The sequence below is a fragment of the Gymnoscopelus braueri genome (genome assembly GCF_963280865.1).
Source record: "Gymnoscopelus braueri genome assembly, chromosome: 3".
Lineage (NCBI taxonomy): Eukaryota > Metazoa > Chordata > Actinopteri > Myctophiformes > Myctophidae > Gymnoscopelus > Gymnoscopelus braueri.
In genome coordinates this window covers 43,305,947-43,324,915 of record NC_137612.1, presented here as the reverse complement: position 1 = coordinate 43,324,915, position 18,969 = coordinate 43,305,947, and the positions used below count along the sequence as shown (strand labels likewise).

At 42.1% G+C, this 18,969-nt stretch overlaps 1 protein-coding gene across 3 annotated transcripts; it reads left to right on the top strand.

Moving 5' to 3' along the window:
• Positions 1-17: 17 nt before the first annotated feature.
• Positions 18-18,928, top strand: LOC308079058 (cryptochrome-1-like). 3 transcript variants are annotated; one of them, XM_080420395.1, is made up of 16 exons: positions 18-127; positions 2,042-2,240; positions 5,448-5,556; positions 5,996-6,138; positions 6,767-6,951; positions 7,959-8,056; positions 8,231-8,371; positions 9,424-9,735; positions 10,124-10,275; positions 10,599-10,801; positions 12,187-12,285; positions 12,398-12,502; positions 13,207-13,325; positions 15,104-15,368; positions 15,552-16,149; positions 16,539-18,928. In XM_080420395.1, exons 2-15 carry the CDS (start codon positions 2,074-2,076, stop codon positions 15,554-15,556), a joined length of 2,103 nt encoding a protein of 700 aa, XP_080276521.1. In that variant the 5' UTR covers positions 18-127; positions 2,042-2,073; the 3' UTR covers positions 15,557-16,149; positions 16,539-18,928. The 3 variants fall into 3 exon arrangements, with proteins under 3 accessions (XP_080276521.1, XP_080276520.1, XP_080276522.1); XM_080420394.1 differs by having other exon boundaries at positions 15,104-16,149; XM_080420396.1 differs by lacking the exons at positions 15,104-15,368; positions 15,552-16,149.
• Positions 18,929-18,969: the final 41 nt, after the last annotated feature.

The following is an 18,969-nucleotide window of genomic DNA, read 5'->3' as shown; positions in this document are numbered from 1 at the left end:
TCTGATTTTGAGATCCAGTAAAGACATCAGAAGCTTTTACAAGGATCAGAAGAATCAACAAGTCCACTGGATGCTAGAAGAACATGATGAAAATCTAACTCTGACTGAAGATCATCACTTATACCAGGTGAGTGGTAATAACATTGTAATAACGTGTATGAGGATGAATTCAGTACCTGTGGACTCACTTGCATTAGTGCATAAGTCCCACTGACCCAATTATGACTGCAAATTAATATGTATTTGTCTGCGGACCCCCATCTGAAAATATTTTATGCCAGGGACCCCATACAAGATTTGTGTTGTTAAAATGTAAAAAAAAAAAAAAAAAAGCCTTCCAAGATTTGTTTTGAAAATAGCAGATGTGAGCTTGTAGATCGGCTATTTTCAAATAGCCAATGCAGTGCTGACAAATTGTTGCTATTATTGTTCAGTTATATACAATGTCATTTTAATGGTATTTTATATCACAAGTTGGACTTATTGCATTCAAACTGGGATTGTGAGCTCTCCTCAGAATGACCCACATTCTCCAATTTGACACAATTTCTATCTCTGTACATTCATCGTATCCCTTTCCACTAACATTTACAACCGTATTCTGACTTCGAATAATTTGTATTAGTTGGAATGTTCATCCTATACCCTTCGACACATTCTTTTTCCGCCCAGAAATGTTTGGCGCTGCCTCAAGATCATTTGCTGTATATTGCAGCCAACATTATTATAATATATTACATGGTCTTACAAATGTACACTCTCAGAGTTAACAATCCATATAATGAATGAGTTATTTTAATCAATGCATATGGTAGCGTATGTTAATACTCTTGGAGGTGGCCTTCCTACTCTTCCAGTGAGACATTTAAGACCATGGTGTTAGGTAGGTCACCTGGAAGCAGTACTGCTTGAAGCTCATGTGCAATATCTCCCCTGGCAAAGTGAAGATTGCACTATTGTATGACCAGTAGATCTTTGGAACCCGGGATTGAATCTTAGAACAGACATAAAACTTACAGATTGATGATTTGGCTGTGTACATATCAATGGTTCTCAAAGTGTGGCTCCCATGTGGAATAGGCTATTTTGGAAACATTTTAACACTGCACACCTTGAGGGGTCTGAGGAAGAAATTATATTATGTTATTATGATTGGTTGTAATCTTATTTCCAGTACATTATGTTGTTCATCTTATGTTATTCATCCTTGTGCCCTATGATACATTATATTTTACAAAAGCCAAGATGTCTCTCTTAGACCTGATAGCTATTGTTTATTACATTACATTACAGTCATTTAGCAGACACTTTTATCCAAAGCGACTTACAATAAGTGCATTCAACAAAGGTAGGCAAGAAAACTACTAATCACCAGAAGTCTTAAGTGCATTCTCTTCTTAAACAAGCAACTAAGAGCATACCTAGCGTTAAGGTAAAAGTGCAATATATCAGCTACCTACTTTCTTAAACAGATGAGACAAATAGGAAAATCAAATGAGCAAGAGCTAAAACAAATAAGTGTATCAAATAAACAAGAGCCAATAAAACAAGAGCCCAACAAGTAGGCAAGGCTAAGAGGAAGGGTCAGGGTAGTGTTTCCTGAAGAAGTGGTTTTTTTGCCTGCGGCTAAAGATGTGTAGTGACTCTGCTGTCCTGACTCTGCTGTTCATGGTACAGCTTGTCCTTGTAACATGACAGTATAACTATGGTCTGATTCATCCTACCACAGGCCTGTGCGTAGTCAATGTACAACATCTCCCCTGTCCACTAATGTATTAAAGCACCAACACCACCACCTTCTAAGTAGTGCTCTGACCACGTTATTTCCTATTACTGATTGGCCGTGAATTCCACCACAGGTCCCTGACAGAAGAATATATTTTCAGATGGGGATCCGCGGCCAAATAGCCTGCATATTCATTTGGTGGTCCTCGACATTAAAAAGTTTAGTTTGCGAACCACATTATGAGAAATAACAGATACATACTACTCATTTATGTAATACTCATTTATATGCTAACTATTGTAACACTTTCTTTAGAAAGCTGTCGCTGTGTGCCCCCACCCCTCACCATGGCCCCCAACAAGATCAACTCCATCCACTGGTTCCGCAAGGGGCTGCGTCTCCATGACAACCCCTCCCTGCTGGAGGCGGCGCGCGGCACCGACACGCTACGCTGTGTTTACTTCCTGGACCCCTGGTTCGCCGGGGCGTCCAACCTTGGGGTCAACCGCTGGAGGTGAGAGAGAGAGAAAGTGTGTGTGTGTGTGTGTGTGTGTGTGTGTGTGTGTGTGTGTGTGTGTGTGTGTGTGTGTGCAGCAGTTCATCGAGCTAATGAAATAAATAATACATTTGTTTTAATCTTAATAAAAGATTATACATAACATAGGCAATCTGCAAGCTCACAACTCGTAGCATCATGATGCATTGTGAGCTTGTATCTCGCGTGACACCAAAGCATATTATGCTCGCCTTATGTTTTTGAATTGCCGATGTACAAGCTCACAATGCATAGCTACGTGACACATTGTAAGCTTGTAGATCTGCTACTTTCACAGAGTGTTTGCCTATTATGCCCAGATCAGAGATGCTAGGGCTCAAGTGTTAACAAAATCAATTAATAGATAAACAAAGTAAAATTATTTCAGGTGAAACTAAGTAGGTTTTTGTCAAGCAAGACATGCATGATCAGTGGTGGACAAAGTATATACTCAAGTTAATAGTATAGTAGTAGTAAAGTATTCAAAAGTACACATTACAAAGTACATTTCCAGACATTTTCCAAAATATTGAAAAGAGTCGATCTACAGGCTCACAACGCATCGCTCTGTGACGTGTTGTGAGCCTGTAGATCGGCTATTTTCACTATATTTGAAGTAGGGCAGAAGTGTTTAATTCATAATATGTTTTTGAAAGTTTCGGTCAAAAAGAGTCCCTCCCTAGAAATGTGATGAAGTCAAAAGTACAATATAAAAAACAAAAATCAAATACTAACAAAAAAATACTGTAGCCTACTCAAGTAAGGCAAGGAAGTTTTATTTGTATAGCCCATTTCAACAACAAGGCAATTCAATGTGCTTTACACAGAACATCACGCAAAGGAAACTCAATTATACAATGACATTAGGATGCATAAAACAAAAGAAGTAAAAAAATATAGATATTTTATGTATATGTTATTTTATATATAAATATAAAATAACATATACAGTTACAGTGCGGAAGAGAAAGAATAAGTACAAAAAAAAAGAAAAGTAACTCAATCATATAAGTAAATGTACTTGGTTACTTTCCACCACTGTGCAAAACACATGATATAACACTGTAATGACCAAGTATTGGGCTGAAAACTCCATCATTTAGGTCAGGTGGATACTAGTGCTTTGTCTGACACGCATGGGATGCAACGTGTGAAGCGCGCATGGGCCCACGTGCACGTTGAGTCATACAACTCACAATGGCTTCGTGGCAGGCTATTACTGTAGATTGTGTTAGATTGGCGCTATACTCCATCCCTAAAAACCTGAAACGGGGCATCGTGTTCTTTTGACGATAAACAGCAAAACAGCTCTGATTGGTTCAGGATCTCAGAACACGGATACACGTCCTGTTGTATTTTGCTTTATTCTCTGACCCGGTTGGGACTGTGGACTACAATACCCTGTGGACTACAATACCCAGAAGTTGTCCTTTTGTATGTTACAATACATATTGTACTGTTTTGATTGGTTGAATATTTCATTAGTCAGAAATGTAAACAGCATGCGGTACAGTAAGACATTAAAGCTAAGAGGATAACACAAAAAAGTCCTGGGGTCTTGTTTCCATTGTGGTCCTAAGTATTCAATTCATCAACATAGCTTTAGCATAGATTTTATTCGGTGACATTACATAAAAAAGAGCAGTAGCACTTTCCTGACATACATAGTCATAGCATCTCAGAGGATAAAACATAATAAAGCCCAAGGGCTTATTTCCATCATACATTCCATTTACATCATCCCATGACAACATGACAACAATAAGAAATCCAGAGGATAGCACTTAAAATGTATCTCTTATTTCCATAGTGATGCTCAGTGTAAACCAAACACAAAACACTAACTCTCTTGAGTCCAAAATGGATACATTTAAATTTATAAATTATTGTTAAGAATAATATGGTAGTGCGTGCGTGCGTGCTGCGTGGGGAGCATAGAAAAATCAGATTTTTTAATGTTACTAGGTTCAGGCCGCTACGCGAACATATTGTTCCTTTCATTCCGGGAGTTTCCAAGATGCCAACATAGACCACAATAAGAGGCAGGTTAGTGGGCCAATGGAGAGTTCTGAGTCACTGGTTGCTACAGAGATGACCTAAATTTAGGCGGAAGCTCAAACTGCTGCCATCTAATGGTAAAACGTTAAACTAAGCAACTAACCGTGAAGAGCACGGTGTGTGTGTGTGTGTGTGTGTGTGTGTGTGTGTGTGTGTGTGTGTGTGTGTGTGTGTGTGTGTGTGTGTGTGTGTGCGTGCGTGCGTGCGTGCGTGCGTGCGTGCGTGCGTGCGTGCGTGCGTGCGTGCGTGCGTGCGTGCGTGCGTGCGTGCGTGCGTGCGTGCGTGCATGCGTGCGTGCATGCGTCCGCGTGTGTGTGTGTGTGTGTGCGTGCGTGCGTGCGTGACTGCGTGTGGGGAGCATCAGTCAGGCGGTTGCAAACCAGTTAGATTCACTGTTTAAGTTATATTGTCTCACATAGGTTTCCCTCTATTCCTTATCCTATGTCATCTTGATGATGCATATACTTTGGTACATACAGTATCTGCCAAAAAGGATCAAACACAAAAAAGCTGGAGAGCGGCCCAAAGATCTCCTTTACATTGGCAAAGGCAGATTGCCAAAACATATTCATATTCAACTGGTACAACCCTAATGTCATTTAATCTACAGTGGGTCATATTCAGTATTAAACTGATTTGTTACAGTTAAACTGCTCCTGCTTATCTATGAGCAGTTCCACTGTAGGCCACTGGGTGTCATAGGACAGCAAGCAAATAAAGGGTCCAGTCATGTTGAATGCCTCCAAGTCATAATATTATGATACCCATGATGATGTGATACACAGTGGTGGAAAAAGTACTACATTTCTTTACTTAAGTAAAAGTATCAATATTGCAATCTGGAAATACTCTGTTAAAGTAAAAGTACAAAAGTATTGGTATCAAAATGTACTTAAAGTACCAAAAGTAGAAAGTACTCATTATGCAGAATGTCCCATTTCACAAGTTTGCAAATGTATAAACTATCAATTTAGAGAGAATAGCAGATCTATGCGACGCGTTGTGAGCTTGTAGATCAGCTATTTTCAACGGCTGCCGTGTTAAGTGGTCCGGTGGGTGGGCCCTGATCCGGGAAAAGGTTGTGAACCCCTGGTTTACAGACATGTGTTGTTGTTGCTGTTGTTTCAGGTTCTTGCTGCAGTGTCTGGAGGATCTGGACGCTAGCCTACGCAAGCTCAACTCTCGTCTGTTCGTCATCCGAGGGCAGCCGGCCAACATCTTCCCACGACTCTTCAAGGTAAACAACATCCGGCCTCTCTGGCCATGTAGTCCAATCAGGTCAGAGCTTTTAATAGTTACACCTTGAACATGGCAATTTAAATATTGGAATTTCAACTGTAACTCTGGAAGAGTACCTTGCTGTTGTTGTTGTTTCTAAAACATTTAAGAAAAGACAGATTAAGTGTCATTTTGCCTTGGCTATTAAAAATAGCAGATCTACAAGTTCACAGCACGTCACTTCGTGCCGCGCTGCAAGCTTGTACATCTGCTATTTATGGACATTTTTGGAAAATCTTGAAAGTGAGAACTACTGATTTAGAAGGCATTTATAGAATCGGCCTCAGGTCTTAATGGGTTAAATGGCAATTATAATCTGATAAGTATCATTAAAGAACAGATGTAAATTGATATGTCTGACCAGAGCTCACAGGTGAGAATGTTGTGTGTCCATACAGGAGTGGAACGTCACTCGCCTGACGTTTGAATGTGACTCGGAGCCCTTCGGGAAGGACAGGGACGCTGCTATCAAGAAACTGGCTGAGGAAGCTGGAGTGGACGTCATCACGCGCACCTCACACACACTTTATGACCTGGACAAGTGAGTGTGTGTGTGTGTGTGTGTGTGTGTGTGTGTCTGCATTTTGGCTATTTTCACAATTTTTTAAATAGGGCACAAGTGGTTAATTCATAGCATATTTTTGTCCCTTCCTAGAAATGTAGTGAAGTAAACATATTTTGTGTGAAAGTTATCAGCTTGCAAAAAAAAAGAATAATAATAATTTACTTAAGTACAATACTCAAGTAAATGTACTTACAGTAGGTACTTTCCTCCATTGTGCATAACACATTGTGATATAACACAGTACGGACAAAGTATTAGGCTGAAAAACATGAGAAGCGTGCATGGGCCCACATGTGCACGTTGAGTCATACAACTCGGCTTTGTGGCAGGCTATATTAGACGTGTGAAATATAATTGTGTTAGATTGGCGCTATACGCCATCCCTAAAAACCTGAAACGGGGCATTGTGATTGGTTTAGGATCTCGTCCGTGTGAGTGAGTGAGTGAGTGACTGACTGACTGACTGACTGACTGACTGCGTGTGAAGTTATAGTTTTGAAATATTCTCTCAAGTCTCTAAAGACATTCTCTCATAATGTGTTTTTCTTTGGTGGGATATTCAACGTTCTGTTTGCTTGCTCCTCCACCTTCTGTCCATCCACAGGATCATTGAGCTGAACGGGGGTCAGCCTCCACTGACCTTCAAGCGCTTCCAGGCGTTGGTGAGCTCCATGCCCCCGCCGGACCTCCCCGCGGAGCCCCTCACCCGGACCACCATGGGCGCCTGTGTCACCCCCGTCACGGAGGAGTGCAGGAGGAAGTACAGCGTCCCCCTCCTGGAGGAGCTCGGTGAGAGCACACACACACACACACACACACACACACACACACACACACAACACCCCAAAACACTGTGTGCACACTTTTAACCCATTCAATCTGGGAACGGATCTGTGTCATTTTAAGATTTCTTTGGCTTTTAAAAAAATAGCAGATCTACAAGCTCATAGCGCGGCACCGAGTGCCGCGCTATGAGCTTGTAGATCTGCTATTTCTTTGAACAGTCGTGGAGAATTTGTGCAATCTTTGAATATATATATATATGTGTTTTCAAGCGAACATTTGAGAAGAGTCTTGCTCAGGGACAAATTTCATTTCATCGACACATATGCTGGCGTGGCCTGGAATCGTACCTGGGGCAACCAGGGCCTCTGGCTCCCTAGGCGGGCTCACTAACCACTCAGCTATGGCCGTCCCTGGAACAACATATTTTGAGATGGGGGTCCGCGGCCAAATACATATCATTTTGTGGGTCCTTGACAATTTTTTGGCCGCGGACCGCATCTCAAAATGTTTTGTTCCAGGGACCCCCAGAAGCAAATATTTGAGTTACAAATGTTCGCTTAAAAAAATTCGATCCACAAAAAAATTGTGGATAGAATGCTTCTATCCACAACTTATTTGAATTAATAAAAGGTTATTTTAACCCAGTGGCTCTCAACCTTTTCTGGATCAGGGCCCACTTGAAAATCTGGAAATTCGGCTGCCGTGTTAAAGTGGTCAGATGGGTGGGCTGCATGCATTTTCAGAGCACGTTTATTTTAATGATCAGTCAGTCACTTGTGTTCCTCCTTGGATCAATGGGACTAACGCAGTATACTTTAAGCTATTACTTAGTGGTATTTATTGGACATTTGTGGATTCATGGTTCTGGACAACCACTGATCTGACAGTGTGCTGCTCCAGATATGCGAGGCACACAGATACGCAAAGATTTTGTGCATTTATAGATAGATGTATCAATTGAAATACAGTAGATCCATAGGACCATGTATTTATTTTGTGTTTCATGGCAGGCTTCGACACAGAGGGGCTGGGCGCCGCCGTGTGGCCAGGTGGTGAAACTGAAGCTCTGGCTCGAATAGAAGGTCAACTTGGTCCCGATGTCTCGACGGTATAACACGCACGCACACAGTTTAGCCATTTCAACACCACTGGGGTGTACAGATATTCTCACACTAAGAGACAGAGGGAGTTTGTATTTTGTGTTCGTTTTTGGGCCAGAAACAGCTCTTTTGATAGAGGTAAAGGTCACTGACCTTTGACCCCTGCTCTCTGTGTGTTCTAGGCGTGGCAGATGAATTTTGAGCGTCCTAAAGTCAGCTCCAACCCCCTGTTGCCCAGCAACCTGGGTCTGAGCCCCTACCTGCGCTTCGGCTGCCTGTCCTGCCGTCTCTTCTACAGCAAGCTGGCCGAGCTCTACAAGAAGGTGTGTATAGGGGCGTGCCAGGTCACAATGCATCATGGGAAATGTACGAACACAGAGAAATAGATGTTAATTATGTTCATATGGGCAGGGCCGGCTTTAGGCAATTTGGCGCCCTAGGCAAAAAATGTCCTGGCCAGGGGTGGATTAACCCTTCGTGGTACCCGGTGCTTGGACCCGGTTCGGTGCCCCCTGGGAGCGTTTTGTCAACGGTTATGCCACCACTAGTCCTGGCGCCCCCCCCCCCCATTTAAAAATAAGAGCACCTCAGTCTCTTTTAAACAGAAAGTAATTCAGAGGACAGGAGCCTATCCTATGTCTTTTTTGGCGCCCCCCCCTAGTGGCGCCCTACATTACATTACATTACATTACAGTCATTTAGCAGACGCTTTTATCCAAAGCGACTTACAATAAGTGCATTCAACATAGGTAGGGAACGAAAACTACTAATCACCAGAATTCTTAAGTGCATTTTCTGCAAAAACAAGCAACCAAGAGTATACCTAGCGCTAAGGTAAAAGTGCATTATATCAGCTACCTATTTCCTTAAACAGATGAGACAAAAATTGCAAAATCAAATGAGCAGGAGCTAAAACAAATAAGTGTATCGACTTGTGTATCGGCGCCCTAGGCAACTGCCTACTCTGCCTAATGGGCGCGCCGGCCCTGCATATGGGTTATAATACAAATATTTTTGAATCTACTACCGGTATAATAATCAACTGAAATGCCCTTCAGCAGCGAGAGGTTTTCCCTTTTATCCAATTAAGTCATATTTCCCCCAAAAAGATCTACAAGCTCTTGTATAGCTTGTAGATCTGCTTTTTTCGTTACTACTTTACTTTTTTATTTAACAAAATGTGTAACGTGAATTGTTTTGAAGATTTGAAATGATGGGATTCGTTCAGATTTTTGTTTTGTTTCCCTTTTTTTTTTTTTTACATTCGTTTAACATTTAATGAAATTCTGTGATTTGTTTATTTATTTATTCATATTTAAATGTTATTCATGGAAATCTTTCACCTATATAATGACATGACCTTGCCCATCGCCAGGTGAAACAGGACGGCAGCCTCCCCGTCTCGCTGTGCGACAAGCTGTTGTGGCGCGAGTTCTTCTACGCGGCCGCCACCAACAACCCACGCTTCGACCGCATGGACGGCAACCCCATCTGCATCCGCATCCCCTGGGACAGGAACCCTGAGGCGCTGGCCAAGTGGGCCGAGGCCAGGACGGGCTTCCCCTGGATCGACGCCATCATGACCCAGCTGAGGCAGGAGGGCTGGATCCACCACTTAGCCAGACACGCTGTGGCCTGCTTCCTGACCAGAGGAGACCTGTGGATTAGCTGGGAGGAAGGCATGAAGGTAGTGGAATTATCCGTTCATATGTTTTATATATTGGCTACTACATCAGCAAATCTATGTGAAATAATTCTAATAGACTAAATTGATTTGTCCGATGAACCACTCGAGCCCTATTTAATACTTTGTTGTACAACTGTGTTGCACAAAAATAGCGGAAATAGTGCATCACGACACATTGTGAGCTTATAGATCTGCTGTTGTGGATCGGATATAATTCTTAATATGGCTGTTACATGTGTGTTCATTCATGCAGGTGTTTGAGGAGCTGTTAGTGATGTATGTGTTCATTCATTTGCAGGTGTTTAAGGAGCTGTTAGTGATGTGAGTGTTGATTAATTTGCAGGTGTTTATGGAGCTGTTAGTGATGTGATTGTTGATTCATTTGTAGGTGTTTGAGGACCTGCTGTTGGATGCAGATTGGAGTGTGAACGCGGGCAGCTGGATGTGTCACTCGTGCAGTTCCTTCTTCCAGCAGTTCTTCCACTGCTACTGTCCTGTTAGTACCGGAAGACGCATCGACCCAAACGGAGACTACATCAGGTAAACATGATGTAGTCATGTGTAACCACGCGTGTAGGGGATCAGAGAGAAAATCAGAGGCCCCCTACACACTATATACTTATTGTACGATGAATAGCGAAAATAGCCGATCTACATGTGAGCTTGTAGATTTTCACTTTTTGAAATTGAAAAGAAAAAGAAAAAAAGAGAGTTGAATATTTTGACTATTGTACAATATAATGCCATGCCCAAAATAGGGATGCCAGGTAGGTGGTTAGATTCTTTAACACTACTGTATACTCTGCCTCCTTGTGGCCATTGTGATGTGGTGCTGTGGTCGTAATGTCTCCATGTGCTTGCAGACGCTACTTACCTGTTCTCCGAAATTTCCCGGCGAAGTACATCTACGACCCCTGGAACGCCCCGGAGGAGGTGCAGCGGGATGCGCACTGCATTGTGGGACAGGACTACCCCAAGCCCATGGTGAACCACGCCGAAGCCAGCCGCCTCAACATCGAGAGGATGAGACAGATCTACCAGCAGCTGTCACGATACAGAGGCCTAAGTAAGGAACACGGACCACAGCACTCTTTATGGGGAGGTTTGATTGATTGATTGATTGAAATTTTTATTAGGCAAAAGAATGTAAAACAACACAGTTACATTTATAATGCTTTTGTCTAAAAGGTCCGGCCAAAAAAGTCCTTGCGGACTTGTTTCCGTTGGGGTCCTTGAGTTAATTTCATAGACATATATAGTAGCAACCAAACAGTTCAAAAATCAACATGAAAATACAGATAATACAGAAAAAGTACCACTATGAACAAAAAAAGCATTTAAAAATATATGTACAAAAAGGAAGGGGGGGGGGAGCATGGAAAAATAAAAAATTATATACAAAAAAGCATGAGGAAATACAAAATATGTACAAAAAGAGAGGGGGGGGGGGGTCGTCTGTCTACAGGGAAACTGGTACTAGCTCCTCTTTCGGCCTCCAGAAAGATGGGTTTTTAGGGCTGTTTTGAATGAGCCCAGCGAACTGCATTTTTTGAGGGATGGGGTTAGACTATTCCATTCCTTGGTGGCTGTGCTATAGAAGGAGAATTTGCCCATGTTTGTTTTATGGGTGGGTGGTACCAGATTGTTGTTTACGCTCCCTCTAGTTTCGTGGCTGTGGGTGTCACTAACTTTTTCGAGGTATTTATACAGATATGCGGGTATAGGGGGCATATCGGGCAAATCTGCATTTACAATTTTGAAGACCAGACCCATTTTTAGTTGTTTAACCCTGTCTTCCACCCTGAGCCAGCCTAGGCTGGCAAAGTGAATGGGAGAGAGGTGGGTCATGGGCCCCAGTCCGAGAAGTAGTCGGATCAGTTTGTTTTGGGAGGTTTGAAGCTTAGTCTGCAGTGACACTGAGGTGTTGGAGTACCAAGAGGAGCTAGCATAGTCAAAAAGGGGCTGAATCAGGGCCCCTGAGAGGGTCCTGAGGGCCTGAGGGTTGACAAAAGAGGAAACTCTGCCCATAAATCTGGTTCTCTGGTTTACTCCTTTGAGGTATCCTTAGAAAGCGTTGTTTTGAGCTGCCAGCGCCTTTCTGCCATGCATTTCTATGGTAAAGACACACTGGAGCGCTCCTTATTGTGTTTCAGCACTCTCTGCATTTTTGGCAGGGTCCTCTGAGCGTCTCAAGGCAATAGTTACATTTTTGGTGTCACTTTCCTATGCAGTGGGTTGGAGCGACACACCTGCAATCATTGAGCAGAGGCGTGTCGCACAGTTCATGTGTAGTGCTCTAGTCTGGACATGATATAAAAAAGATAGTTTCTTTGGATTTCTCCATTTGTTATGCCTCATTTATGACATGAGCCATACATACACTATTGAAAACTGCCGTTACAATTGCCATGTAGTGTTTTGGCTCTGACAGTTAATGTTGATCCTTTGTAGGCTTGTTGGCAGCGGTGCCATCGGGTCCCATTGAGGACTTGAATGTCAACAGGTGCTGCTCCACTACTAAAAGACCATGTGGGGCCAATGCACATCAAGGTGAGCACCCGGAGCAAATTACCAAGAGGTTATATATTATAAATGTTTTGTAACTTTGTTAACACCTCTCTGAATAATACTCTTCTCTTCACTTTTCGTCTCTTCTCTCCAGGTTGTAGAGATAACCCTAGTGGAACGAGGTCACAGAGAGGAACAACTAATCAGGAGGCTTGCCAGACAGGAAGCAGCCAAGAGTTTGCTGTGCCTCAGAATCCAGGTTTGGAGTAATTTTATTTCTGCTCACTGGAATTAAGTATTTATTTGTTATGTATAACATTTGAAAATCGAACTGCTGTTGTAGTTGAGTTCAGTTCATTTCTGTGTTTCACTGAACTATCACATTGTCAGTGACGGGCAGAAACCAGCAATCTCCAAGTCTTTGTATTTATTTATTTATAAATCAGTGCTATTCAACATCCTTTACGTCTGTGTGTGGGTTTTTACAAATATTGAACCAATGAAAAGTAATAAAAAAAACGCTTCTGACAAACCTCCTAACTCTATTGGATCTTCAAACTGTCGGACAAACCACCAACTCCAACTTGAGTTAGGTGGTTTGTCCATTATTGATTAGAATAGCGAAGTCAGACGGAAACTCCACTTGAGCTGTATTTGGGTAAAGTGATGATAATATAAGGACACATTTAAGTAGCTTACAATGTATAAAGTCACTGTACCAACTTTGATGAGGCAGTTCTAAAAACATGTTTGTTTTTTTTATTTCCTGAAAAGTTAATATTTTGGACATAGTGGTTTCTGCCCGACAGCAGAGATATATGCAGTAAATCATTTGTGCTGGAGAAATGGTGGAAATGAAGAAGATGAAATGAAGAATTATATTACTGTTCTGGATCGCAGCTTTAAATTATTTTGTGCAACAGGAAAATGAGTCTCCATGCTTTTGTATTGGTTTCCTGTCAGGTGCGTTGATACGCGGTGCTGGACGCAGCTCGCTGAAAAGGCAGCGCGAGTCCGAACAGGAAGTGGGCAGAGACACCGACTCTTTTTCAGCCTGCAAAGTTCAACGACAAAGCAAGCAGGTCAGTAAAGGCTTATTTATAATTCATCACATGACTGTGCTATATGACCTAGAAATTACCAAATGAGATGTTTGAAAAATAATAATTACACTTCTTTCAGCTGAATATGTCATTTTTTAAATAGTTTGATCACAAACCATTCTCTAATGCCCATATGCCAGGCTGCATTTTTCCCACTGACAATCAGACACATGAACGAGCATGCCAAAGTAAAGAAAAATACTCCTTTCTATGTACGGTATGTCTCTCTCGGGTGACTGTACTTCTCATCCTATCCCCAAGGGAGATGCCAGCCAAAAAAAAAGAAAACAAATTTCCATCGCTTGTATCTGCGATTTTGTTCATGACCCACATTTCATGACCATAGATGAGAGAAGGAACGAAGATTGACCGGGAGATAGAGCTTTGCATTCTAACTCAGCTCTCTATTCATCATAACAACAAACGCAGTACCACAAATGCAGTACTGCTCCTGCTGCTCCCACTGAGATACTTGAACTCCTTCAAGAATCGCAAGACCTCTTTTCCTACCCAGAGTGAACAATCCACTGGTTTGCTGCTCAGAAGAACCATGGCCTCAGATTTAGAGATGCTGATCTTCATCCCATCTGAGAGGTTAGAATGGTCCTCAAGACCATTGCCGCTGATCTACTCCCATTCATTCAACCCTGAAGAAGGCAGACTGACTGCTGAAACGTTGGTAGTTTTTCATCTCTATGTAATTGCATCCGAAGTCACAAGTTTTCTATTTAAAGTCTCTATAATCGTTGGCACCTCTCCACTACAGGTGTGTGCAGGGACGTGCAGAAGGATTTGGAGAGGCAGGGGCTGGAATTTGAAAAGGGCACCTATTGGATTTTTTTTTAAACAAACAATTACCATACTTTTAGGCCCGAAAACCTGACAAATCCGAAGAGGTATCATTGCGTGCTTAATGTCCTCAAAGTCACGCACCCAACAAGCTTTGAACTGAGCAGATTGGTCCTTCTGTTCCAGAGATAATGGCCAAAACATCTTGAAAACGGACACTTTCGCCGGTTTTCGATCGCCGATTTTCGATCGAATTTTGGCCATTGTCGCCCGTTTTTCTTTAATAACACGGGCTAGGAAGGTCGTACGGCGACAAACTAGATACCTGAGTAAAGTTCACTTTGAGCTGCATCCAACACATCCACTGGCATTTCCGTCGGCCTTACCGTTAGGCTGCTAGGGGTAGTTGAAATACATTTTTTGTTTATTATTTTTTTTTTTTTCAGTCTGGAGAGGGCACTTTTTTAGCGACAGGTAAAAAGGGCAGGGGCTCAAGCCCCCTTTCATGTCTATGTGTGCACGTGCATGGGTGTGTGCTGCATCTTCTTGGACTTTGCGCCACTCCCATTCACTACCACCATTATCAACAACACATCCATAGGCTGCATTCCATCTGCCTTCGAGTCAGCCAGAGTTACTCTGTTCCTTAAAACCAAGTCTTGTCTTGGGGTGTCTGCTGGCCTAGCGGTCCAGGCGCATACCACATATGCTGGTAATCCAGCTTGACAGCGTGTCGCGGGTTCGACTCCCGTTCCCGATGACCTTTGCTGTATGTCTCCCCCCCATCTCTCCCCATTTCCTGTCAGCCTACTGTCCTGTCAAAATAAAGGCATAAAAGCCCCAAAACATATCTTTAAAAAAAAAAACTCTTGTCTTGACCCCTCGTCAAGAACTAAAGACCGGTATTACTCCTTTCCAAAACTCTTGAATGATTTGTTTCTAACCAGATTTCTCTTTATCTCTCACAGAATAACCTGTTGTATCCCAACCAGTCAGGATTCAAGCCAGCCAACTCCACTGAAACAGCACTTCTCGCAATCATAGAAGCACTCCATGCTGCTCAGGATGCCTTCCACTCATCACTCCTCATCCTTCTAGACCTATCTGCAGCATTTGACACAGTGAACCATCAGCTTCTCCTTGACACCCTTTCTGACCTTGGTGTCACTGGGACAGCACTCAAGTGGTTCTCGTCCTACTTGAGTGGTCGGAACTACCAGGTTTCATGGAAAGGTTTGCTTGCATCCCTCCATACCCTCTTGCCCGGGGTCCTTCTGGGTTCTGTACTTGTCCCCCCTCCATTTTTCTCTCTACACCAGATCTCTTGGCTCTGTCATCTCTGCTCGCATGCTCTCCAATAACTGTTAGGCTGATGACACTCAGCTGTTTTTCTCCTTCCCGCCCTCTGCCGCACAGGTTGAAGAGTGCATCGGTGTATGCCTGGCTGACAGCTCACAGTGGATGTCTTCCCGCCACCTCAAGCTCAACGCAGAAAAGATTGAGCCTCTCTTCTTCCATGGAAAGCCCTCTGCAGGATCTTTACATTCCACTAGCTCCCTGGTGGCTTCTGTTCCAACTGTCAAGAGCCTGGCTGTTGTCCTGGACAGTCAACTGTCCTTCAAGGCACACATTGCAGCGATCACTTACACCTTATAACATCCAGAGGATCAGACCCTTCCTCACCAAGGAGTCTGCCCAGCTTCTTATCCAGGTCTCAGTCATCTGAAAGCTTGACTACTGTAACTCATCCAGATTGCCGCAGCCCTCTTCATCTCCCCTCTTCTACGTTCCCTTCACTGGCTTCTGATTGCTAGCCCGCACCCAGTTCAAAACATTGGTGATGACCTACAAGCCAATCAAGGGCATGACACCCCCATACTTCAGGACATGATTACAACCACATACCCATCTTCCTGCAAACTTCCCTATAACACAGTGATCCAATGCCGCAAGCATCCTATACTCTTCTCCCACCTGGCTCCCAAACTATGCAAATGAACATTTGAAAGATAGAGTGAGATGTTAGGTTTGATGTTTACCTTGTAGCACTAAATTGTTTTCTTTGCACTCAGTTATGTGACCATTTCACGGCCTAAAAAGTTTGGGAACCCTTGAATTATAGGAGGCACATTTATTGCCCCAACCTGCAAAAATGTTGTTGACTCCAATAGAGAAATACTAGTATTTGCTACATTTTAGACATCATTTTGTTAAACAATAAACAAGCTGATAAACAATCTACTGTTTTCCATCCTCCATTTACTGTTAGCTCCGTCTAATTCATGGCGTAATATCATCGACCCTCTATTCTTGCAGCACATTAAGGATTTACTTGAACATTACAGAGAGTAGGAAAGCTGAGAGTTCTGGACTCATTTCTGTTGTCTTCTACTTATATTTCAGAAGGATGCCGGTGGACAGGAACAGCTGATGGCTGTGTCGTCCTGAGGTGCTGCCCCATCAGAGATATTTATACATGCTGTACTGTACATAGTAACCATATGAAAAAAGACGAGCTTTTAAATTTTTGTAGGTAAATAAAGATCTCTTCATATATATATATATATATAGACATATATTTGTACAAAATGTTTATGAAAGTGCTTTGACGTGGACATTCCAAGTTTAAGCCCAGTATAATGAACGATGATTAAATACAGTTGGTAAACAGTTGAATGCACAGCCTGCTATGGACAAGCTCAATGTGGACCACATGACCAGGTGTGTCTGATGGCATTACACAGTTGTGATACCTCAGTGGGAGTTGGACCTGTTCTCACACAACTGTCAGCTGATCATTATAGGACAGTGGTTCTCAAAGTGGGGTCCGGGGACCCCCAGGGGTCCTTGAGGGGGTTCCAGGAGGGTCCCCAGCAAAAGGAGTTCATAATGTATCAAAATCGGTTCGGGCACTTTAACCCTATTTTGTATTTCGGCTATTATATAGCCGATCTACAAGCTCGTAGACCGGCTATTTTCTTTAGGTTTTTGAAAAATCTTGAACATTTTTGAATAATTTTGGAAATCTAATCTTCTATTCACCTGTTTCCTAGGCTGTGTGTTTTCCACTTCCTGTCGATTTCATTGGATATCTTTGGTCATCTGACCAGTTTCATTGGATTTCATTGGATCAAATCGACAGGAAGTGGAAAACAGACAGCCTAGGAAACACAGCCTAGGAAACAGGTGAATAATGGGAGTCCCTAGCACAAAATCTTTCAGATAAGGGTCCGCTGTCAAATTTACGTTAATTTGGGGGTCCTTGACATGACAATGTTTGAGAACCACTGTTAATAACAGTCTGTTATAGGACATGTTTTGTACAGAGTGTGACACATGGATATATTATAGTGTGTGGTTTGCATGAAGATGGAGACCGTTTTGGACACCACCAGAAAGGAAGATAGAATTCTGTCTAAAGGATATTCTCAACGTTCTAAATTTCAACAAGCCCCAGTTAGATTAGGCCACAGACCGCCATTTAATATATTTTTTATTTCTTTTGTTTTTAATCTCTGGGACTTCAATCTACACTGTAAAATCCTTAGTGTTCATTTATGACACAAACAGGCAAATGTATTGATTAATTAAAAACGCTCATATTGTGTAAGGACCTTAATTCGCAGCACGTGACGTGCAAGCTGATCTACAAGCTCACTGTACAATTTAAAATGCCCAAAGTAAGGACGCCAGGTTGAATGAAAGTGGTTTAAAATTCTTCTCATTCAATGAGAAGATCCAGTTATGATCCAATGACATTAGATAATAAGTGGAATTGGCCCAATTAACCCCTAAAAATAAGTCCTCTTGGGGTAAAATGTTCTGCAACCCTTACATTTTTAGAGCGCTAATGTATATTGCTGTTTGCTATTCTGCTGTGTATACAGTAACACTGTATCTACTTTGTAATATATTGTCACTGTTGGGCAGAAACCTTGTATCTCCATATTCCATCTTTTTAATGTTTTTTCATAAATGAAAGCCCTGTTTCATACCTTGTCATCTGACAGCGCCATGCAAAAATAACACAAATAGCAAATCTATACAAGCTATATAAGTTGTGAGCTTGTAGATCTGCTATTTTCACTATTTTAAAAAATCTTTCAAAGTTCTTACCCAAAATAGGGATGCCAGGTTGACAGTGGAAATTCTGGCTGTTTTTTTATAAATATTGAACCAATGAAATGTATTAACAAGAGCTTGTGATTAAATAATTGGATCCATACTGTAGGTAAACTGGTTCTTTGGGGCATTTCCTGAAAAGTGATGGTTTTGGACATACAAGGTTTCCACCTGACAGCGAGGACATGCATCTCGTCTTCTGGCGAATGGGTGAATGACTGTTATTATTGCTGTAGAACAGTGGTGAAATTGACCATTCAGTGACTTAGTTACTATGTTATATAATATTGTTTTATTCCTTAAGTTAAATTGTTGTGGTTTTCTTACCACAACTTGCATTTTTGGGTTTACAGTTTGTCAAACTAGGCCACGCCCAGTTCAGTCAGACCACCGCTCGCTTCCGATTGGTTGCCTGCGCTGTCTTTCCTCAACTTTTTTGAGGGGAACTACTGGAGCGAACCACACATGTGTTTTAGCAGTGTTTTATTGGCCTGTATATTACTTCTTTCCTTTTTTATACCACATTACCAAAACAATGTCTGCTTTAAACCTCATGATATGCATCTGATTTCTATTAGATGATGTATCGTGGTCTGTCTATTTGTCTATTTTAGAGCGTTGTGCTCTATATGTTTGTGTCCAAAAGCTGAAAATAAATGCTCTCAATGACACCGTTTTCTTTTGTTTTTTTATTGTTGAAATAACACTATAG